Raw genomic sequence first — 22,706 nt, 5'->3', positions numbered from 1 at the left:
CTTTTCATGGGCCACGGCCAGCCGTTATGGAGCCACATTGCGCCCTCTGATTGACTTTGGCGGCTGAAGATCTGAAGCAAATGGCTGGCGCGCCGCCGAGGAGGTTCGATGAATTGGCGGGGAGGCTGGTGTGAAGGTGGGAGAAGAGGTCAACCGTCAACTTTGGATGCGTGTCCGCCAAGATCAACCCGGCCACGGCGACGAGCGGACAAACTACATGTACGAACTAGGTCAAGGGCTGGATGCCGGGAACCCGACATGTATCCGATTGCACGGGCCTACTCCGTAATACTACGTACCGTCTTGTGTGTAGACGGTGAGAAGAGTGGCCTGCTCTGCTCCCTGGCGAACAGATGATCAGACGCGCATAAAGCATCAATTCACGCCCATGGCTGATAAATCGGCCGACGAGCTACTCAGGGTGCCCACATGAGCTCCGAGTCGATGCCTCGGGCGCATTGACAGCCAGAATGCACCAGAGACGTAAATATCGTGTGGTGACATATCAGCCACGTTCTGTGCCTTTTTTTTACATTAGTAGAGCCACGTCAAGTCTTTTTTCATGAACAGTTCAATGTTCTTACAGAGTCACTTGCCAAATCTCATCCCAGGCCATGACTCTCACGCCTTGCCGAGGGATTCTTCCCGTCCCCAATTCTGTGGATACCATCATGCTACTGTTGTATCGAGAAGGGAGAGCCAACCACTAGCACGTCGCAAAGCAGCAAGGTTTAGTCCAAATTTTCTAAATGGCCGTCTCCATCGTCCCCATCGTCGGGAATCGACCGGACATCCACCTCCGTCACTCGCGGCCGAAGCCGCTCTCATCCACGCCCTGCGATGCCGCCCCCACGGTGACCAAGAATGCAAGTCTTGGGCCGTGGGACTGTTGCTTCTTTTTTGTTCTTGAACTTATTTCTCGTTAGAATTGCCCTTGTGACTACTTCTTCCGAATCTGCTCATCAACAGGTCTGGAACAACTTTCCTCGCAAACCGTGGTTGCATCGATGCCTACCCAAAAATAAAACTCGGACCAAAAAAAGGACGAGTTCCTCGCCCTGCAGCAAGAAGAAGAAGAAGAAGAAACCATGTCTCCCAAATCCGACCACCGGGTGGAAAGCACACCGTCCCCGGCCCAACTCGAAGCACGCACCAAACAAGAGGCAGTTCATCCCGAGGACCTCATTGCCCGGATATCCACCATCGACAGAGCATACCAGGCCTCGCCTCCGGATGGCGGTCCCCGGGCCTGGTGCCAGGTGCTCGCGGGACACCTCATCGTCTTCAACACATGGGGCTACATGATTAGCTTTGGCATCTTCCAGCCTCACTACGCCGAGATGCTGTCCATGGACCCGTCGGCCATCGCCTGGATAGGCAGCGTGCAAATCTGCCTCGTCTTCCTGGTCGGCACCTTTGCGGGCCGGGCCTTCGACGCCGGCTACTACAAGGCCGCCCTCGTCATCGGCACCCTGCTTCAGCTCGTTGGCATCGCCACCACCAGCGTCGCCCGCGAGTACTGGCAGGTGTTTCTGGCGCAGGGGATATGCCAGGGCCTCGGGTGCGGAATCGTCTTTGCGCCCACCGTCGCCAACGTCTCGACCTACTTCTCCAAAAAGAAGAGCATCGCCATATCCATCAGTGCCTGTGGCGGTGCCACCGGCGGCATGGTGTTTCCCCTCATGGCACAGCAGCTCCTGCCCAAGGTTGGCTTCGCATGGGCCGTGAGAGCCATGGGGCTCGTCGTGCTGGTTTCGTCCGTCATTGTCTATCTGCTGGTCAGGCCGAGGCTGCCGCCGAGAAAGTCGGGCCCCATTGTGGAAATGGCGGCCTTCAAGGAGAGCACATATCTGCTGTTTGCCATCAGCATGTTCTTCACGCTGTGGGCTGCGTACTTTGCCTACTACTACGTAAGTCAGCCTGCGGGACCGGATCTTTGCAAACGGAGCACATGTACTTACTGCGTCAGGCCCGGGCCTATGCCCTCAACGTCCTGGGCGGCTCCCAGTCGACCTCGTTTACCATGCTCCTCGTCATCAACGCCGTCGGTATCCCGGGGCGCCTCATCCCGGCCTTCATCGCCGATCGATACTTTGGCGCCGTCAACACCTTTATTCCCGCGATATTCTGTGCTGCCGTGTGCATGTTTGGCTGGATAGGCGTGCGTGACATCCCGGCAGACTACGCCTGGCTGTGCATCTACGGCTTCTTTGCCGCCACCATCCAGGGCATGTTCCCGTCCACACTGGCCGGACTGACCAAGGACCTGAGCAAGGCCGGCACAAGGATCGGCATGATTTTCTCAATCGTCAGTGTTTCGGCCCTGACGGGGCCCCCTCTGGCCGGAAAGTTGATTGAGGTGAATGGTGGGAAATATCTCGGCGTCCAGATTTGGGGCGGCTCATGTCTGGTGCTGGGTGGCCTGTTGCTCATGGGGGCGCGGAGGGCAAGCAAGAGGGATGAAGACACGAAACAATAAAGCAATAGACGTACATATATAGAGCATGCGGATAAAATGATTAGACCCGAATAATGTTTGGTGGTCCGAACCCAGTTGGTGCCGAGACTGTTGAACGTGAATTGCTCGGCGGGCTCACTTTTTCATTATCGAACAGCCTGTGCCTGGTGGTCCCCACTCCAGCTGCAACCAGACAGTTTTCTTCCAGCTTGATCCAACATCCAAACCCTTCATCCTCACAACCCACCGCCAACGGCATGTTCTCAGCACCATGGGTCTGCCGAAGCTGCACTCGCGTGCTCCGGCGCTCATGCCAACGGCAATTTCCTCGTTTCGCCTCCAATGGTACTTCAAAATGCCCTCAATCCCCAGCAGCAAACATGGCCAACCGTCCGCTAACCGCAGCCAGACACACCGTCAACATTGGCACCCAGCCTCCTCCAGCGCGCCAAAGCCCTCTCCGCCGAACACGAGGCCCTGCAGAAATCCCTCAACGCCCAGTTCGACTCGCAAAAGGCCCGGCGCGCAGGCGAACTGCACCGCGTTGCCGCTGCCCTCTCGGCATGGCAGCAATCACACTCGTCCATCCGCGACCTCCAAGCCATGGCCGACGACGAACAGGACCCCGACCTGGCAGCCATTGCGCGCGATGAGCTGCAAGCCGAAGAAGAAAAGCTCGCGTCTCTGGAAAAGAACCTCTCGGCCAGCCTGACGCCGCAGCACCCGTTCGCCGACATGCCGTGCATGATCGAGTTCCGCCCGGGCCCGGGCGGCCTCGAGGGCCGGTACTTTACCGACTCGCTGTTCAAAATGTACAAGGCGCTGTGCGCGCGACGGGGCTACCGCGCCAACGTCCTCAAGTACGAAATGGCCGACGCGGCGGGGGACCAGTCGTCGTCGGCAGGCGAGAACCCCGTGCAGGAAGCCATCCTCGAGATCCAAGACCAGGGCGCGTACGACCTGTTCCGCAGCGAGGCGGGCATGCACCGCGTGCAACGGATCCCCAGCACCGAGAGCAAGGGGCGGGTTCACACGAGCGCCGTGGCCGTGTGGGTGCTGCCGTCGTTCCCCGAGGGCGGCAGCAGCGGCGGCGGCGGCGAAGCAGACGCAGACGACCCCGAGAGCGACTTCTACGTGAACCCGCAGGAGGTCAGGGTCGAGACGATGCGCGCCCGCGGCGCCGGCGGCCAGCACGTCAACAAGACCGAGTCCGCGATCCGCATGACGCACCTGCCGACGGGGACGACCGTGTCCATGCAGGACCACCGCTCGCAGCAGCGCAACCGCGAAGACGCGTGGAAGCTGCTGCGCTCGCGCATCGCCGGCCAGCGCGCCGAGCTGCGCATGCACGAGGCCGCCCGCCTGAGGAACAGCGTGCTCGCGCAGGCGCAGATTACGCGCGGCGACAAGATCCGCACCTACAACTACAACCAGGACCGGTGTACGGACCACCGCGCCGGCCTCGACGTCCACAACCTGCCCGATGTCTTGGACGGCGGCGAGACCCTGGACCGCGTCATGGACGCCGCCAAGGAGTGGTTGGTCGCGAGGGAGATTGACATGGTCATTGCCGAGGAGGAGGCCAAGTCCGCGGCCGCTGCCAACTGATTGCCGGCATACGTTGCGCCCGTTGTATTACTTGTACGGTATTGTAAATATTGCTAGAATGTATAGACGGCAGCCCCAGACGGCGGCCAGTAGTCTATTGACGTTGGGTAATTCCATCACCCAGTGTACATGTTGATTTTCAACTGCACATCACCAGGTACACTGCAGCCAGGTTGAGCCGAGTCCATGTATTAAAGTATTCTTCTATATCATACATCAACGCAAACTACATCTGCTAATTCGCAAGCTTTCTACTCTACCCAGACGCCAAAAACACTGCCGCTTTTGTACTCGTGTAAAAAAAGAAGAGAGAGAAAATTATGCACCGATTACCTCCCAGTCATTATGTCCGTGTCCCCCGTACATAGCGCAACCATTCGAATGTGAAGAAGCGGAAAAACAACTCCAAGCACCCATTTAAAACGAAAAAAAGACAAGCCATGCAACTCCATACGAGTAAACGATCAAGTGCCCCCACATTATACCCCCTCTCACATTAACCCCCCCAGGACGACCTTGCCGATACTTGCCACTTCCGTCTTGACATGGCCTCTGCTATGGTCTTCAAACTCCTTGACCACGCCCTGTACTATAATCTTGCGCAGCTTGGAATCCACCTTTGTGAAGAGCTCGGCGACCGGCGCAGAGCACTCCCTCGGCGTGGGCACCAGCGCCAGGAACCGCGAGTAGCAGTCGACCAAGACGTCGCACAGCGTGGCAAACGTCTCGAAAAAGTCGGGCTCAAAGGGGAGCGCCGGCGTCAGGAGGTAGGTGTACTCCTCGCCGGGGAGGAGGTCGCTCTCCGAGACGGCAAAGTTCATGACGGACGGCGCGCCGCTCCCGGCACCCGCGCCGCCGGGGGGAGGGAACGCGGTCGAGTCGTCGAGGTGCATCTCCGCGGCGGACGTTGAGCGCCGCGACTTGCCCCCCGGGCGGCGAAACATGGTTGGCAGCCGGGCCCGGGCGAGGGCCGCCGAGGAGTCGCCGTGCAGCTGCTGGAACGAGTCGAACTCGGACAGCAGCGAGTTGAGGCAGCGCAGAAACTCAATCGGCGTGGACGAGTACAGGTCGTTGATGGTCGGGATGGAGAGCCCGAGGAGGAGGTAGTTTGCCGCCTTGCGGGCGAGCTTTCGCGGATCGAAGCACTGCATCCGTGACAGGTCGGACCGCTCGAAGAGATACGTGTTGAACCAGTAGACCCGGCCTTCGTGTCTGCCATGTCAGAAGTTAGTAGCCGTCCGTGGCATTAGGCAACCGCCCGCGTTTTTTCTTTGTTGTTGTACGTACGCCTTTCGCAGGTAGTCCAAGGTTGATATCCTCTTGTTGGCCACATCGGTGATTTGCTGGTGTATCATGCTCGCTTCGCTCTGCTGCCAAGTACTGGCTGCTGTGCCGTTCAACGAGGATGGAACCCCGACGGGGGTTGGGGGCGGGAAGTAGCTCCCGGCGCCGGTATTTGTCCTGCTCATGCTCGCGAGACCACTGCTACCGCCGGTTGGGCTGACAGGACTTTGGACGCCGTCGTCGACACTCCCCACGTCCCGTCTATCACGGCTTCGAAGCTTGGCGGCGGCGGGCAGTGCGTAATCGGGCAATGCTGGCGGTGCCGTGGCGTCGGTCACGATGGCATTGGGATTCGAGGCAGCGGTCGAGCCGACAGAGGAGCCTCTGCGACGCGTGCTTCCGGAGAGCGAGGCTTTTCGCGAGAACGAGGCCTTGCGAGACTCCTTGACGGGGCCTGATGTAGGAATCGGCGGCGGCGGCGAATGCGGCGGAGGATGAAGCGGATCGATGCTGCCGTCGCGCGTTGTTGGTCTTGAGAAGGAGCTGGGGTTGGTGAAGATGCCGACGGAAAAGGGAGGGAAAGTAGGCGTCGTCGACGACGTCGGCGTAGTTCGCTGCATGGCGGCGCGTGTGACGAGGTATTGCTATTTTAGAGTTTCGGCCGGCTTGAATCTAGGTGAAGGACCGTCCAAGCGGATGGTGATTAAAGTTGAAGGGTGCCAATAGTCCGTTCCAGAGAGCGAGGAAACGCCAACGGCAACCGGGCAGTGGAATGCGGCCGGCGAGGGAATGACGATGCCAGCTCGGGATCTGGCTGGGGACCTTGATCATATATCATATGTCAGCCATGCGGTTCGGCAAAGCAGAAGCTATGAATGGACACGCGGGAGTTGATTCAGGACGTCTGGCGCATGGTCGTGGCGCCCCTCCCCAACGATGGAGACATGGATGGCGCCACAAAAGCACACACTGTGGACAAGGGCATCGCTTCGATGGAGCAACGGCATTGGCTGAGCTGGGTACGGAGCGTCTTTGATATCGCACCGAGTAAAATTGTGTGCCTGCTCAGCCACGTGTGCCTCTGCCAAGTCTCGATGTCTTGGTCAGGGTTTGATCCGCTATGTCGGTACTCCGTGCTCGTAAGGCTAAACGTTGGGAGAGACTTGCACGCAAAGACCAGATGCCGCACTGAGAGCCATTGTTACCTCTTCTTCTTCTTCGTCTGCTTCTTCTTTTTTGGGCCCCCAACGCGACCGCACCGTTTTTAAGGTTTAGCAAGAGGAGCGGCTGCCGCACCAACGCTGGGCTCGCCTCGCGTGGTGCAAGGTGCAAATATGTCACAAACACGCCCAGCATACTCCGTACATGCTCCGTACAAGACGCGACACGGCGACTCGTCATCACCGTGGTAAAATTTAACAACTCAGGGGGGCGCCCGGCAACTGCCGTCGCTGGGCCTGGGCCTACAGTATGACTACGTTGTTTCCACTTAACGCGGAACCAAATCAAAATGCCATCGAGAGCATCGAGAGACCCCGAGAGCCCGCGAGAGCCGCTCCATTGATTCCAACATCCCCATTCGGCCATATAGACAAGGCGTCAATAGTTGAACAGCCCAAGGGTTTCCCGACGTGACGCCCAGAAGACGTTGGCATAATTTTAGCATTTCTCAGCCCTGTCCTGTCCACAGTCAACTGATTCCGAATTTGCCCTGCCCCTACGCATGAAATATCACCTCCACCGAATACACGGATACCGGACTGACGGATACGCTTCGCTCTTTTGCGCTCTTTTCTCGTATTCACCTCCCCAGCTCTCCATCTCGCCAACTTCTATTGCTCGTCCCAAGTCTCACTGTGCGCATAAACTCTGCGGTCAACTGGTCTGTTCCACCACTCCCTACCGGCCCCTGGCCTGTTTCATAGCGTCACAATACCTGGGGCATGGATTAAACTTTTGCAAACAAAACTTCTTAGTGTAATCGGAGATGCAAATTTTTAGCTGCCTCATTTGCTTCAGGCAGTTTCATCCATCACTATGCGGCTTTTTTGGGTTCGACACGAGCCATTTTCACTAGTTTATTTGCCTTGGTCACGAGAGCCTGCCTCTGCCTTCATGGTAATGCGAAAGAGGTCGCCGAGGCCCGAGGAAATGACCCTGCAGAATTCTATCTCGTGACGCGATAATACTTCCCAATCCAAAAAGAAATTAGTCTCCGCTTCTTCTTCATGCTTCCAAATCCCGATCATTTTTTTTGACAACAAGATGACCCAAAACAAAGGCTGTCCACAGAGTTCACCATTTCGAGCTACGATGTCGGCGACGGCATTGAACCGGTGCTGGAACACACGCAACCCTTGTCCGAGAGACTTGTGACTGGCGGCTGTTTGCACGTGGCTTCGGGGGTGAACCCGGCAATACTCGACGTAGGTATAGGCTGCACCACCTCAGCCTTGATCAGTACCGGGATAATCTGTCCGGTGGACAAGCCAAAGGCGCGATGGTTTAACGCAGTGAGCAACGCGGCGATTTCACCAGAGTGGCTCGTGACACTGATCCACGTAGAGCCGTCGTTGGTAAACACGTCGTCGAGAACCGCCTTGCTGCGAGCGACCTGGTGAGCCGACGTCTCTCCTTTGTCCGCTTGCCATAGCTCGTCCTTTTCCGTGAATCCCTCTTCAAACTTCCATCCTGGCATGAATTTGGCAATCTCAGATTTGGTCGAGCGACGGTCGCATGTGTGAATGCTAATGTCTTCGCGAAAGAGCTCCTTGATTGTGGGCACGAACGGGTGCTCTGTGGGCATTTTCAACGTGCTGAACGTCGTGTTGGCGGTTTGAAGACATCGCTTCAAGGGGGAGCTGTAGTATGATTCGAAATGCGGCATATTTTGCTGCTCGTACAGAGTCTCGTAGAAGCCATTGGCCTTTTCGGCTTCCTTGAAGCCATCCGGAGTCAGCAACGGATCTGCCCAGGTGATGGTGCCGTTGCCTTCCAATTCAGCCCAGTAACACTATGGGGAGGCAGAAAATTCACGTATTAGCATGCCAAGTGCAGCAAGTTGAGTTGATAGGGGAGGGGGGATACTCACGTTCCATGCGGGCGTGCCGTAGTAGCTCTCGGCGACGTTGTGGTAACCCTGACCATGGCGACCAAAGAAGACCACCTTGTAGCGGACATTTTCGCTCTTGTCACAATGATGGTTGAGATAGTGAGCCCATTTGCCGAAGCGCTGCCATTGCGACTTGGTACCCTCAGGATCAAACTTGTCGTCTGTGGGGTATTTCCTGTCTATCAACCCAAAGTTGTGCTGAGCCTACTCATGAGTGCCGAGTCAGTGACTGCGCAAGACAGGGGGGGGGCGCGTCGTACGTAGTCGAATCCGCTTGGATTTGTCTTGGGATCATCTTGAAGAAAGTAGCCTGTAACCGACGTGTAGCGGATCTGCTTGCCTTTTGCTTCAGGCCATGTCGCCATGGTGTGTGATGCGAGGCTTAGCAAGACTGGGAGAGAAGAAAGCTTCATGCTCGGGCTGGCGGGATACAGCTGTCTACTCTGTGGAGGGGCGATGCAGAGTGTATTGAACAATGCGAAACACGGCGCTGCGGATGCGCATGCCAAATATTGCGATGTTTCGAAGCTTGACCGGCGTTGCCGCGTAGGACAGAAGACGGGTAGTTGGCCACGTGCAAGCCAGCGCCAATCGATCGGCAACGTGGAGGTGAGAGTTTGGCCTTTTGCAGCCAACCGTCAAGCCACTTTGGTTCCTGAGCAGGCTAAACGATGGGTTGCTGCTCGTTGGGAGATGACTGGTAGGAGTCCGCCATGATGCATAAATAACGTAGACAGCCGTGCCTGTCGTGCGAGCAAACGTCTACAGCTGACAAAGAAACGAAATCGAGTTTTGATATCCCTTTGGGAGTTCGAAGGTGCCGATTGCGTACCGGGCCCGCTTTGTCTGAGATACCTAATAGATACCTGGTTAGTACGTGGCCACCCTTGGATCACTCGACACTGATCAGATGCATTCTGTCCACGTAGATTAGTCTGCCAACACCGACAGCTTGTGCGACAATTCTTCTTTTTTACCTAAGTACTGGGTAGCCACAGAAAGTTGTTGTCGCGCATCAACCATGCCGTCATCAATTGATGCATCTGACTGATTCGTGATGGTTCATCCAAAGAAAGAACATGGAAGCAAAGGAGCCTCCCTCCACCGCTCACAATGAATGTGCCCCTCGTCCCTGGCCAACCAGCATCGGCGCAGCGCCACTTCCCCGCCATCATCTCAACTCAGCATCATGTGAAAACTCGCAGTCCTAATTTAACCAGACATGGACGTTGCGCTATTGAGAATCCACTACTCCGTACATTTCTAGATATCTCCAGACGCAAAGGCCACGACTCCAACTGCGGACCCAGTTATCTCTCAGCCGTATCCGACGCGATCAACTGTGTCTTCCTTGTGGCCTCTCTCTGCCCCTTTCCTATCTCTTGACAACTGCCACCAACTACTACCCCACCATGAACACGACTACCAAGGGGGGGCAGCCGCAAGGAGACCCTGCCCCTGAGCTGCTTGACGGCCGCATATGGGTTGATGGCTGCTGGGACTTCTTTCATCACGGTATGTAGACAATGTCTTAATGGGTATGCCTTCATTTACATAGGCTAATTGCTTCTGCCAGGCCACGCCGGAGCCATGGTTCAAGCCAGACAGCTTGGCGACGAGCTGTACGTCGGTGTGCATTCTGATGAGGAAATTCTGGCCAACAAGGGACCAACGGTCATGACCCTGGAAGAGCGGTATGCCACCCGTAGACTCTGCTCACAGCTCCAGGCATATACTATCATTTTCTGACATGTGGCATAGATTAGCAGCCGCGAATGCTTGTCGCTGGGTCACCAAGGCAATCGGCCATGCTCCATACGTCACCGAACTTCCTTATATCACACACTACGGCTGCAAATATGTCGTGCATGGAGATGATATTACTTCCGACAGCGACGGAAACGACTGTTACCGCTTTGTTAAGCAAGCCGGTCGCTTCAAAGTTGTGAAGCGCTCTCCGGGCATCTCGACGACGGATCTCGTTGGTCGCATGCTGCTGTGCACAAAAACACACTTTATCCATTCTCTACAAAAGATGCTCGTTGGTGAAGAGGGATATGGAAGCCCCGACGAACGCAAAGCCCAAGGAAAAGCCATGCTGGAGCGCATGAAGCTGTACGCAACAGATGAGACTGCAAAGGCCCCCGGCGCTGAGGTATGGTTCTGGAATGCCTCAAACCAGGCCAAGGCGGAGGACACCGAAGAAGAGACGGGGACATTTGACAACTTGCTCCCCGGCACCAGGCCTCGGCCAGGACAACGCATTGTTTATGTAGATGGCGGGTTCGACCTGTTTTCCAGTGGTCACATTGAGTTTCTACGAAAAGTAGGCGTCGAGGAAGAGGAACTGGCGCGCAAGTCAGGCTGGTACTCTGACGAAGCCAAGAGCAATCGAACGAGCGACGGCGGCAAAGATTATGAGCCAGCATTTGTTGTTGTCGGAGTTCACGATGACGAAGTGATCAATCAGTGGAAGGGTGTCAACTACCCAATTATGAACATTTTTGAACGCGGTCTTTGCGTCTTGCAATGCAAGGTATGTGCTGCACCATTTCGTTGTGGCCCTGATAACCAACAGGGGGAGACGCGGTGCTCGCCCATGTTTGCTAGTGTGCTGACTTTTGCGGTAGTATATCAACGCTGTCGTGTTTGGCGCCCCATTCACACCGACAAAGTCATACCTAAAGTCACTTCCTTGGGGCGTTCCGGATGCCATCTACCACGGCCCGACCGCCTTTATGCCGCTCACGTACGACCCGTATACTGCTCCCAAGCAAATGGGAATCTACCGGGAAATTGGACCGCATGCTTTTGCTGAAGTCAATGCCGGCGAGATCGTGCAACGCATCATGAAGAGCCGAGATCGTTACGAGGCGAGACAACGAGCCAAAGGTGTCAAGGCGGAAGTGGAAGCAGCGGCCAGACAGCGTGAAATATTGGAAGAGGAGCAACGCGGCAGAGAAGCCGAGCGCAGCGGTGCTGGGGGTGCCGCCGGTACCAATGCGTAAGCCCCCAAGCTGTGAGAATGCCGTGGTCGATGACGAGCTGCATATTGCGTATGGCAGGGTGCAGGTGAGAACACACGCGGATATCAAGCATCACTAGCACATGATGCAGCTACCCATGCATTTGGATCGGAGTTTGTTTGTGTTGTGTGGTACTCGGATGGGATACTGCAAGCGTTTGTTGGATGGCTCGTTTTTGTCGTAGGGGCCAGACATGAAGGCAAGGGCAGGTGACAGGAGGGGGCGGCTTCATTCAACAGGGCCACTTGTGCATGTCGGATAGCGGAAGGGGGAAAAAAATGCCAGCGACGTCAAGTCGATGGTCAAGGCTGGGCGGTGATGATGTGGCAGTCGCTGGAAAGGGACATGGAATTTTCGGTGGCTGCGTGGAACAGAGAGGATTTCGGCCGTGGCCATGGCCACCACACATGCATCATCAGGCCTGGAATGAATGGTCTGGGGTTGGATGGCAACGTCAACCGTGGTCGTAAAATAGTGGTCACGTTGGCAAGAGTCTGTCTTCAATTACAAAGCAATTTTTTTTTTTTAGGGAAACGCGGCGGCTGCTTGCCATTTTGCACTGGCCAACCGCTACGTATTCGTGTTACCCAAGACGGTGATCTCATAGGCATGTAAGTAGGCATGCATTGGCTGTAGGAGCAGTGTGTGCTCCAGGTAAGTGGTTACGAATGGAGACAAGGTCTGGTTTTCCCTTTTTCCAATTTGACTAAAAGCGGCATCGCGTTGGCTGTGGGGTAAAGCTTGTTTGGATTGCAATTGATGATGGGGGTGGGTGAGCAATGGGCACCGGGCATGACCTTGGTGGGCCATTCCAAGTTCCATGTTTTATCGAGATAAGGCAGTGCGGCTATCCGCGGCGGTGTTCTAGAGAGGCAATTCCGCCCTGCTTTGGGCCCTCCAATGGAGACGTCGTGACGAGCTGCGCCCTTGTGGTCTCGGCGCCTTCTGGAAGACTGTTTGTCGAGCAGACAATTGGCATTGCTTGCTGCGCTGAATGATACACACCGCCTCCATGGCATGCCGCTTCGGATCCCGCGCCGTTGCACTGGGCGAGGCACTGGAGGGGGCTACAGCAGCTGGGGATTCTGTATAGATGATGGAATTGGCAGCATTGCGCCGCCTTTGAATCCTGGAGCATTGCAAGGAAGCACAGGGCGCAGAGGCAATCCGCGCGAGAGGGGTCCGGGGCCCCAGCATGACAGAATGACGTTGATACACCTCCGTAGACTCCGCATTATGGCATTTTATTCCAGGCAGTTGGGGTAGGCGCGCCCAACGGCAGCCGGTCTCGTTCCCTGGTCCCATGTGTCGCAGCCGCGTGGGGCGAGGTCGGCTTTGCTGGCCTCGATAGTTGCTCCCCTCGACTCCACGGCGAGGTTCCGCACCGCTTGACCCGGCCCGGCGTCGCACAGCTGCGGAAGGGTGATTGCGGCAGGTGCAGGTGCACAGGGTGAGAGGGAAACGGATGGGTGATGGAGGCATTATTATTTATTTTGTACAGCACGGCAAGCTCGCTTTTTTCAATTGAATTGTGCAATCTGGGCAGCTCCCCGCGGGCCGAGGGGGCCCCTCACCACGAGCACGGGTCAACAGGACTGGCATGCTGGCCATGGTTGCGTGCAAGCCGAGTTTGACGGCCTCGCGGGGCCCGTCGAGGAGCGGCAGGCGTCGGAGGACCAGGATGGCGCCTGGCCACGCTGCGGCTTTGGCCACGAGTCACCTGGCCACTTCTGTTCCCCGATTGAGCGAGCCACGGGTGGGTCTGCCGAGCGCCGCGGGGGCGGCTCTGTTTAAGTAGGATTTCTCTCGTCTGGGGCCTGGTCTTGTTACGTACTCGATCCCGACGCGCACCCGGCCCTACCCTGTTGGGCTTTCGAGTGCCGACTGCAGCTGCGTGTAGGCCGTGTCTTTTTGCCGCAGTTGGGCTCGGTGTTGGAGAGGCGTTTCTTGGTTTGGCCCCAGCAATCCGGAAATGGAGGTGCCACGGAAAGCAGGTACTGGCCACCGCCCACACCTGGAAGACTGAGGCGAAACGGGGACTGCGTGCCGCGGACAAGGGTGCGGCGTGAAGAAATACTGGCAAGAATAACAATAAAATAATTCAATTACATACGGGGTATCCAAAAGCCAAAACGGAAAAGGCGAGAGACATAGGGAGAGGCGGATAAAAAGGCTGGCGCCCTTTGATAGCCGCCCACACACATTGCTTCTGGTCGGCTCCGCCGTGATGGGGACCAGTTGACCCCGGTTCCTTCGGCACTAATACATAATCATACACGGGGACTAGTGTGGCTTCTTCTTACTTTTTCGGCTTGACTCATTCTCCTTTTAAACCGCCATTCTTTTTTTTTTCTTCCCCCTTCCCCCTACACACTCGCCAACATTGCAATTCTTTGAGCCACCGACAGGGCCAAAAACTGCTTCATACCTCGTGAGTGGAATTGGTTCATGTGACCTTATTTTGTCTTGGTTGCGAGTGATTGAGAAAACGTCTGAAAACGGGAGTCGTGCTGAGACATTGACAGGAAGGAGAAAAGGGCAACCGGTCTTCTTAAGTGTCCAGAGACATCACCACCACCACCCGCCACCCAGCACAAACAACAACACCACCACCATCACCATCACCAAACCACAACAACAAGACCAACAATCGGCAGCAAAATGGCCCCCTCTGCCGTCCCCCAGCAGGACGTCAACCTGACCGCGGCGGCCATCCAGCGCAAGGAGGCCAGCGTGGCCAACGGCGACGGCGGGCAAAAGGCCCCCCTCGACGCCTCCAAGCTCACCTACTCGCTGACCAAGTCCCCGCGCCCCGTGCCGGACCAGGCCACGGCCAACGCGGGCGACGAGACCATCGCCACCGACCACATGGTGACGGCGACGTGGAAGGCCTCGACGGGCTGGGGCGCGCCCGAGCTCAAGCCCTACGGCCCGCTGAGCCTGATGCCGACGGCGTCGTGCCTGCACTACGCCACCGAGTGCTTCGAGGGCCTCAAGGTCTTCCGCGGCCACGACGGCCGGCTGCGCGTCTTCCGGCCGGACCGCAACTGCGCGCGCATGCACATGTCGGCCGGGCGCATCTCGCTGCCGCTCTTCGAGCCCGCCGAGCTGGAGAAGCTCCTGGTCGCGCTGCTGGCCGTCGACGGCCCGCGCCGGCTGCGCTGGCTGCCCGCCGACCAGCCGGGCCACTTCCTCTACATCCGCCCGACCCTCATCGGCACCCAGTCGCAGCTGGCAGGCGCCGCGCGAGGCCATGCTCTACATCATCGTCACCTTCATGCCGCGCATGGACTCGCCCCCCGGCGGCATGCGCCTGCACACCTCGCCCGAGGACATGGTGCGCGCCTGGGTCGGCGGCTTCGGCTACGCAAAGGTCGGCGCCAACTACGGCCCCTCGCTCATGGCCACCCAGGACGCCCGCCGCCGCGGCTTCCACCAGATCCTGTGGCTGTACGGCGCCCAGGGCGAGTGTACCGAGGCCGGCGCCTCCAACTTTTTTGTTGTCTGGGTCCGCAAGGACGGCAAGAAGGAGATTATCACGGCGCCCCTCGACGACAAGCTCATCCTTGATGGCGTCACGCGCCGCAGCTGCCTCGACGTTGTGCGCGAGCGCATGGCCGGCGAGATTGAGGTGACGGAGCGCAAGTACACCATTGACGAGCTCGTCGAGGCCGATGCCGAGGGGCGTATTTTGGAATCCTTTGCCGCTGGCACCGCTGTAAGAAGAGACTTTCTCTCCCCTTATTCAGACTCTGGTATTTTTCATGACTGACGCTTTTTTTTTAGTACTTTATCTGCCCTGTTTCGCAGATCCACCACCGCGGCAAGGACATCAACATCCCCATGGGGCCCGAGGGCACGGCCGGCGAGGTGACGGCCAGGATCAAGACGTGGATCGGCGACATCATGTACGGCCGTGAGCAGCACGAGTGGGGTGTCGTCATTCCCGAGAAGGAGCAGTAAGTAGTGCCGTCTGTTGCGTGTCACCGTCCCAAAATAGGAGACGACGGCGTTGGCTCGACGGGTGTAAGAAAGAGTGAAGCGATTCACGGATATAGGTTGCTTTATTGAAGAGCGGTATTTATGTTTAACATGGTGGAATGATGTGTGTTTTTTTTTTTTGTTTTTTTTTGGTTTTCGATTTTCGCATAGTTGGAGTTGGGGCGAATCCGGCTGCTCGGACGTGGCATGGCATGATTGGTAGATGTCTGGTGCAATGACAGTGATGAAAATTTTACCCCTGGCACTGTGCCGTGATTGATATTCATTCAATGCGTAGGCGAAGTGTCAGCGAGACGTCTGGTGGCATGACTACGTGTCTGAAGGAGTCGATTCAAGTAGCACTTAATTCAGCAATGACTGCATCCCTGTCAAGATTCCGGTAGCTATTACAGCTTCACCATCTTTTGTGACATCTCCCATGGCGCGTCATAATATGTGGCCGCCTCAGTCCAATACGTACACATGATGGTAGCGCTTTACCATTTCGAGCAACATGACATCTAGCTCTCAACGGGGCCAGCACGCAACGCCATCTAGTCCGCCATCATGGCCTGCATCATCTTTTGCGACTCTTTCCACAGCAAGTCACGGTATTCCTTTGCCGCACGTCAGAGCCAGTACGAAACCTAAGCAAGAGACGACTCACTTTTTCCATCTGCTCGAGTTCAGCAGCCTTGTCCCTCACTATGTCATCAATCTCCTGCACCAGGGCCTCGGTCTCCTTGGCCGAGTCTGAATCGTCGACGGCCTCCGTCACCGCCATAATCTTTGCTTCTTGGTCCACGCACGCCATCCAATCTTCGTTCAGAGACGCCAGCTGCTTCTCCGCGGCGTCCATCTTGTCCTTGAGCACAGACAGGTGCTGAGCAATGGTTCCCCGGGGGAAGTTTTCAGAGTGGCATACCGTCCTGGACAGGGGATACGAGATGTTGTCGTAGAGAGCCGCGGCATCGCTCAGCGCCGATGCAGACTCGGCGTGGAAGGCGTCTATTCGGCCCGAGATGGATTCGTGGACGGTCTGGATATCGGACACGGCCGACTTGTACGCGTCTTCGCCGGAGCGAGCAAATGTTTCTGCGGCGCTTAGTTTGCGAGCCATGGAGTGCTGCGGGGGGTGGCATGACTACCCGCTAGATTGTTCATGATGGTGTTTCCTCTATCGAGGGTGTGATGCGGTGCTGGTTGGGGACCAGGCAGCGAGGAAAATGTAGCTCGCAGCTGCTTGTATATGTCATTGTGCTTCAAGCACGGCTCGGACGAGGATGCGGAGGCGTGCAATGGAGGAGGGAATGGGTCTTCACTGCGCAGTCTGGCGCGCAGAGTGGAAATCGCCTTTTCGGCAGCTGTGGAGGAGCTTGCTTCGGGGGAGTCGTCGAGGGGTTGCGACATGGTGGATTGGGCGTGATGGAGACGGTGTGGTAAAAGAGGTCCAAAGTTGGTTTCTGGTAGAATATGGATGGTGATGTGCGAGAGAACAGGAGGTGGCAGAAAAGTCAAGATGGACCGACAGCCGGCAGACAGTTGGCCACCAGTGCTAGCACTCGGCACACTACACGAATGAACCATAACCATGCATAAGTGTACATATGTATAGATGCAAGTTTTCCATAGACTCATTCGGCTCGTAAGTAGTTGCTCGCCCCGTCATGTCCTGAAGCTATCTGTGTTCTCCAGGCCCAACCTGTCTTCGGCCACCGACACAATCTCCTGCCAACTGACCATGGCACCCTCGCCGACATCATTACAAGCCAGCGTCTTGGACACGGGTCTCAGCACTTCAACCCAGCCGTCGTGGCCGCCCCAATCCTCCTCCAGCGTCTTGATGTGCTTGGCCGTCAGCGGGTTCCTCCACATGGCCGTGTTCATGGCGACGGCGACGACAATCTTCTTCTTGACGCCGTCAATGGACCCGTCATGGTCCCAGGCCCTCACCACGCTGAGCAGCAGGTTGTCGCAGATGCCCGCCACCATCTTGGCCATGGTGTTTGCACTCAGGGGCACAATCATGAGCAGGTCGGCCCATCTCCGCAGCTCAATGTGCAGGATGGGAGCGCCGCGCGTCCACGGCCTCGTCCACTCGGCGGAATCGGTGTAGATGCCGTCGACGTTGGGCAGGCGCCGCACCTCGGCCACGGATGGCTGCTCATCGGACTGGCCGCTGAGGAAGTGCTCCGCCGAGGCGGTGAGGACCAGGCGGATGGAGAGGTTGCTGTGGTAGGCGAGGCCGTTGACGATGTTGGCGATTTTGATGGTGGCGACGGAGCCCGAGACGGCTAGGAGGAGGTGCTTTTTGCCGTCGTTGCGTGCGAGGGCCACGTTTCCGGCCGGAGTGTCCTTCCGCGCCTCGGGGCCACTTCTTGATGCTGGCAACATGGTGTTGTGTTTGGAAAGTGTGTGTATGTACGGTGAGGTGGCCTCGGATGAGCAAGTCCTCGGGTGTAAAGTCAGATGACTCCGTACGTGTCTAGATATACAGCTCGACTGACGTGAGTAAAAGTTGCAACACGGCAGTCAATGAAAAAAATGGTGAATCGCCGCCGCCGACTCATGGCTCGATAAACGCACAACGGCTGAATGGCACCACCAGAGCCCAGACTCACCACTTGTCAGGCGGCAATCGGTGGACCGGCGCTGATTACATGAGCACTGATTGGTCAGCTCCTGCCTCCCCATCGCAACATCAACGCCCGGCGCCGGCGCTCGCGCTCGTCAATGGCAGGTGCCAGCCGGGCAAGATTTCGCCCATTTTTCCGCCCTCAACAGCACCTCACCTTCATCGCCCGCCCCGTCACAAAACAAAACCCCCTCCCAAGTCAAGACACTTGGTCGGCATGTTTTCCCGAAGCGTTGCGTCTGTACGTACACGAGCCACCGCTGGCAACTCCCACCCAGCGTCCCTCTGCAATCCGCCATGGCTAACCTCCGCACCTCGCCAGAGCTTGCTGCGACGAGCTGCCCGGCCAGCCGTCCGCGCGCCCATCTCCTTCCGAGCGCCCATCTCGCCCCTGACGCCCTCGCAGGCGCGCCTCCTCTCGGACGCGACCCGCTCGGCCATCGACAAGGCGGTCGCGTCGGCGCCCGTGGTGCTCTTCATGAAGGGCACGCCCGAGACGCCCCAGTGCGGCTTCTCCGCCACCGTCATCAAGATCCTCGGCATGCAGGGCGTCAACCCGGACAAGTTTGCCGCCTTCAACGTCCTCGAGGACGCCGAGCTGCGCGAGGGCATCAAGGAGTACTCGGACTGGCCGACCATTCCGCAGCTCTACGTCGACAAGGAGTTTGTCGGCGGCTGCGACATCCTGCGCACCATGCACACCAACGGCGAGCTGGCCAAGTTTTTCGAGGACAAGGACGTTTTGGTCATGGAGGGCGATGCGTAATGGAATGTACACCAGTGGGAAGGGGGCCGAGGAACGGTTCTTCAGCAAAAAAAAAGCAAGTTGGCAAGTTGTGACGATATAGATGGTCCGAGGGGACCCCGTGTACGATTACTCTGGTGAAGAGGGGAATTTGCACCCGTGAGATGCCTGAATATAGGTCATTTACATAAAAACGAGGCCGTCAATCTAGCTTCTGCTTAATTTTTTTTTGAAACCATCATTTTCTATCAAACCGTCACCTTTGGCTCAGCCCTCTCCCACGCCGCTTCATCTACAGGGGATACGCGGCGCCGTCGGCCCTCATGTCGCTGCCCGCAGACCAGATGCGCGTCCCGTCGACCGGATCAACGACGTGGCGGATAATCTGGCCGCGTCCAAACAAGCCCCTCGCGGTGCCGGTCACGACGCTCACCTTGTGGCCGAGCCTCTTGAGCCCCTCGATGGTCTCCTCCGGCATGCCTTCCTCGACATTGACGGTCCAGTCAATGGCCTCGCCGCTCTCGGGGAGCCCGCCGCCGATGCAGATCCTCGGGGCGTCGAGGGCCTGCTGCGGGTTCAGGCGGCCGACGAGCTGCCCCAGGAGGACCTGGACGTGGCCCTGGGGCTGCATGAAGCCGCCCATGACGCCAAAGGACGAGTGCAGCGAGCCGTCTTGCAGGTTGGTCACCATGCCGGGGATGATTGTGTGGTACGGCCTCTTTCTGGGCTCCATCTTGTTGGGGTGGTCGGGGTTGAGGGAGAAGTTGGACCCGCGGTTCTGGAGGGTGAAGCCGCAGCCCTTGGGGATGATGCTGGTCCCGAAGCCGGCGTAGTTGGAGTTGATGAAGGACGCGGCGTTGCCCTGCGCGTCGGTGACGGTAAAGTAGACCGTGTCGCTGCTGGACAGGGCGGGCGAGGCAAAGGGCGGGTTGCCGTGCTCGTGGGTCAGGACGGCCCTCGTGGCATCAAAGAGCTTGGCCCGCTCGGCGAGGTATTCCTGCGAGATGAGCCCCCGGGCCGGGACCTTGGTGACGTTGGGGTCCGTGACGAACCAGCTGCCGTCTGCGAAGCCTAGCCTCAGGGCTTCAATAATGGCGTGCAGGTACGGGGCCGAGTTGAAGTCTTGCGGCCCAAAGGTCGGGATCTTGCCCTGCTTCTCGAGCTCCTGGATGATGCCTAGGGCCATAAGGGCGATGATGCCCTGGCCGTTGGGCGGGTGCTCCCAGAGTTCCACGCCGCCGTCGTGGCCGGTTCCCTGGCCGTGGAACTTGAGAGAGATGGGCTCGACGGGCTCGCTGCCCACGTCCAGGTGGTGCTTGAGATCGTCGAGCTCCAACAGCCCGCCCAGACTCTGGACAACGGCGACGAGCTCCTCTGCGATTCTGCCCTGATAGAAGCCCTTCTTGCCCTCCTCGGCCAGAGTGCGAAAGGTCCTGGCCAAGGTCGGGTTCTTCATGACCTCGCCGGCGCGAGGGGCGCGGACGCCTCCCTGGGCTTCGGGGTCGACCTTGAGCATCTCTGCAAAGTTGGGCGATGCTTGCCTGAGGCGAGCTTCGGAAGCACCCCACTGCATTCTCTCATCAGCACTGTCTTGTCGCAAACTAGATGACCGTGTTTTATTTTCTCTTACATAGTGTGCGGCCTCCTCGTGCACAGGGAACCCCTTCTCGCCAAGCTCAATAGCCGGCGCCAGCACACGCTTCAAGTCGACGTTGCCGCTGCCAAACCTTTCGACGGCATCGACCCATCCGGCCGCTGCGCCGGGCACAGTGACGGCCAGAGCGCTGGTCTTGGGGATCTCGGCATCGGGCCTGTCGTCGGGGATGTTGAGGCGCTTGCGGACGGCGTCGAGGGTCGACTTGGCGGCAGCGCGGCCGGAGCCGTTCATGGCCCTGACCTGCTTGGCGGATGCGTCCCAGAAGAGGATGAACATGTCGCCGCCGATGCCTGTCGAGCACGGCTCCGTCATGTTGAGGCCGGCAGCTGCCATTTGTTTTCCGCGGTTAGACTAGACGATGTCATGACGGGTTGTACTGGCGTACCAACTGCGACGGCGGCATCCTATAATGATATCAGCACGTGGATGATTTTTTTTTTTTTTTTCAGATTTAAGAAACACGCGGCACACGTACAGCCGCATTGCCTCCTGCGCGAAGCACGTCGAGGCCGCATTTCGCAGCGAGCGGCTGCGTGCAGGCGACGATGCCGTCGGTGCTGTGGACAACGCTCCGGCGCGAGGGGAACTTGAACAAGTCGGCGTTTTGGTAGACGGACGAACTGGTGGGCGGCATGGTGAATGGCGATGCGTACGGAACTGATCAGGACTCGGTGCTGCTTGACGATTGGAAACGGCAAGAAGGGTCTGGTCAGCTTAAACTGGGACCAGACTGAAGCTTGATGCGACGGCCCTCGGGTAGAGAGGGCGTTTGCTGTCCCGCGATGGAGCTGTTGAGCGGCGGCGGGCGGCGCCGACTTGTGGGGGAAGAAATTAAATTGTCTGCATGTGGTGTCACTAGACGAGGGGTAGACTGGGGAGCATAATTTAGCCCGACCCGGTGGAGAGGGGTTGTCGCCGAAACAGGTCAACTGGTTCTTGTCGTCGACCCGAAATGACAAATCATATCCGAGCCAAAGTACGGAGTATTCCGCTAGCCGTTTCGCCTGGCACTGGTGACTTGCTAGTAGGAATTTGGCTAGCTTACATCGATACGTACTAGCCGTTGACGGGCTACTTATCGCGGATAGTGGATGAGATATAATTGACAACGGCCTCAAATGCATAGACCAAAGCGCTGCTTTTAATAGAGATGCAAATGACTCTCTTTGATAGCCTAATGAAGAACCGTGAGAAGGTATACAATTCTTTTATTTTCTTAGCTTGAACATAAAATACTAAATACTTGGTTTCTCTTGGGTGCAAACAAAGCGTTCTCGAAGAGGCGGATCATGGGCGAGGAAGATGTGCAGCGGGCTCGGAGCATGGAATGTCTGGGCAATGGCTACGAATCCAAGCCCGAGTCTAGCAGTGAATAGAAGACGGGGCTGTTGTATTGGGTCTATCAAGAATTCTTGTTGCCCGACAGATATTCCGAGCGGTACCGGGTAGCGTCTTCTTGGTCGTGGCATGTGCCTTTGTATATACGTAGTCCAGCTGTCTAGTACATTGCTAAGCGTTCGGTATGCATAATCGGGTGGTTGTCTCATGCCTGGCCAGCATTTGCTTGTCTTGACTTTTGCCAACGTACAGCGGGAGAACAGCCCGGCTCGAGCTACAAAGATGCTGAGAGATGTCATAGCAGTTCAGATACGCCCCCTTAGATTTATAGGGCAATCTCGGCTCCTCAAATCCGTATGGAGTGCAAGTAGCTGTTGTCAGCTCTTAACATCTATGTGTTTTTTAACAAACGAAACATCTACGAGTCGATACTTGTATCCACAACTGTTATTGGCGGACCTTATTCAACTAGAAGCGTACTTGGAAAATTAGGAATTGATACTACTACAGAGAAACTAGAAACTCTCAACTGGCTATCTAGTTACGTAGTAGGTGCTGAGGGGCATTTTGTGACACCAATAGCCCGAGTTTCCCTTGGGAGAATACAGCAGGGTAGTTGAGGAACAAGTGTTGAATGCGGTACTGTAGGGTGCTAGAGAGGATTATTGGTGTACGAGATGAAACAAACCATGTATCGCAAGGAAGATATTGGAGGCAAAAAATGAGACGATGTAGATGCGAATTCCAAGTTGAATAAATAGCCAAGCTATATATGCAATAGCACTAAAGTAAATAAATAAGCTTAAATAAAAAATAAAAGTATAATAATTAGATTATAAAATTAAAATAATAAATAATTTAA

At 56.9% G+C, this 22,706-nt stretch overlaps 10 protein-coding genes across 10 annotated transcripts; 5 read left to right on the top strand and 5 right to left on the bottom strand.

The window, feature by feature from the left end:
- Window positions 1-1,088: 1,088 nt before the first annotated feature.
- Window positions 1,089-2,479, top strand: MAA_08061 (Major facilitator superfamily transporter; the record flags this gene model as incomplete). The annotated part of the gene is made up of 2 exons (XM_007826059.1): window positions 1,089-1,910; window positions 1,970-2,479. 2 exons carry the CDS (start codon window positions 1,089-1,091, stop codon window positions 2,477-2,479), a joined length of 1,332 nt encoding a protein of 443 aa, XP_007824250.1.
- Window positions 2,480-2,813: 334 nt separating this feature from the next.
- MAA_08062 (Peptide chain release factor class I/class II) lies at window positions 2,814-4,066 on the top strand (the record flags this gene model as incomplete). The annotated part of the gene is made up of 2 exons (XM_007826060.2): window positions 2,814-2,848; window positions 2,893-4,066. 2 exons carry the CDS (start codon window positions 2,814-2,816, stop codon window positions 4,064-4,066), a joined length of 1,209 nt encoding a protein of 402 aa, XP_007824251.2.
- A 491-nt stretch (window positions 4,067-4,557) lies between these two features.
- MAA_08063 (uncharacterized protein) lies at window positions 4,558-5,970 on the bottom strand (the record flags this gene model as incomplete). The annotated part of the gene is made up of 2 exons (XM_007826061.1): window positions 4,558-5,278; window positions 5,354-5,970. 2 exons carry the CDS (start codon window positions 5,968-5,970, stop codon window positions 4,558-4,560), a joined length of 1,338 nt encoding a protein of 445 aa, XP_007824252.1.
- Window positions 5,971-7,658: 1,688 nt separating this feature from the next.
- On the bottom strand, window positions 7,659-8,827 carry MAA_08064 (phosphoglycerate mutase; the record flags this gene model as incomplete). The annotated part of the gene is made up of 3 exons (XM_007826062.1): window positions 7,659-8,363; window positions 8,442-8,666; window positions 8,723-8,827. 3 exons carry the CDS (start codon window positions 8,825-8,827, stop codon window positions 7,659-7,661), a joined length of 1,035 nt encoding a protein of 344 aa, XP_007824253.1.
- A 1,047-nt stretch (window positions 8,828-9,874) lies between these two features.
- On the top strand, window positions 9,875-11,470 carry MAA_08065 (Rossmann-like alpha/beta/alpha sandwich fold protein; the record flags this gene model as incomplete). The annotated part of the gene is made up of 4 exons (XM_007826063.1): window positions 9,875-9,977; window positions 10,039-10,156; window positions 10,224-10,998; window positions 11,093-11,470. 4 exons carry the CDS (start codon window positions 9,875-9,877, stop codon window positions 11,468-11,470), a joined length of 1,374 nt encoding a protein of 457 aa, XP_007824254.1.
- Window positions 11,471-14,149: 2,679 nt separating this feature from the next.
- On the top strand, window positions 14,150-15,451 carry MAA_08066 (uncharacterized protein; the record flags this gene model as incomplete). The annotated part of the gene is made up of 3 exons (XM_007826064.1): window positions 14,150-14,553; window positions 14,669-15,206; window positions 15,275-15,451. The coding sequence occupies 3 exons, from the start codon at window positions 14,150-14,152 to the stop codon at window positions 15,449-15,451; spliced, it is 1,119 nt and encodes a 372-aa protein (XP_007824255.1).
- A 572-nt stretch (window positions 15,452-16,023) lies between these two features.
- On the bottom strand, window positions 16,024-16,879 carry MAA_11159 (uncharacterized protein; the record flags this gene model as incomplete). Its single annotated transcript, XM_011413125.1, has 3 exons — window positions 16,024-16,086; window positions 16,137-16,564; window positions 16,618-16,879. 3 exons carry the CDS (start codon window positions 16,877-16,879, stop codon window positions 16,024-16,026), a joined length of 753 nt encoding a protein of 250 aa, XP_011411427.1.
- Window positions 16,880-17,134: 255 nt separating this feature from the next.
- Window positions 17,135-17,863, bottom strand: MAA_08067 (uncharacterized protein; the record flags this gene model as incomplete). The annotated part of the gene is made up of 1 exon (XM_007826065.2): window positions 17,135-17,863. The coding sequence occupies one exon, from the start codon at window positions 17,861-17,863 to the stop codon at window positions 17,135-17,137; it is 729 nt and encodes a 242-aa protein (XP_007824256.2).
- Window positions 17,864-18,321: 458 nt separating this feature from the next.
- On the top strand, window positions 18,322-18,870 carry MAA_08068 (Monothiol glutaredoxin-related protein; the record flags this gene model as incomplete). Its single annotated transcript, XM_007826066.2, has 1 exon — window positions 18,322-18,870. The coding sequence occupies one exon, from the start codon at window positions 18,322-18,324 to the stop codon at window positions 18,868-18,870; it is 549 nt and encodes a 182-aa protein (XP_007824257.2).
- A 271-nt stretch (window positions 18,871-19,141) lies between these two features.
- On the bottom strand, window positions 19,142-21,140 carry MAA_08069 (lincomycin-condensing protein; the record flags this gene model as incomplete). Its single annotated transcript, XM_007826067.1, has 3 exons — window positions 19,142-20,832; window positions 20,892-20,910; window positions 20,982-21,140. The coding sequence occupies 3 exons, from the start codon at window positions 21,138-21,140 to the stop codon at window positions 19,142-19,144; spliced, it is 1,869 nt and encodes a 622-aa protein (XP_007824258.1).
- Window positions 21,141-22,706: the final 1,566 nt, after the last annotated feature.

The sequence above is a fragment of the Metarhizium robertsii genome, assembly GCF_000187425.2.
Source record: "Metarhizium robertsii ARSEF 23 chromosome Unknown MAA_Scf_4, whole genome shotgun sequence".
Lineage (NCBI taxonomy): Eukaryota > Fungi > Ascomycota > Sordariomycetes > Hypocreales > Clavicipitaceae > Metarhizium > Metarhizium robertsii.
This window is presented reverse-complemented; position numbering and strand designations above follow the sequence as displayed.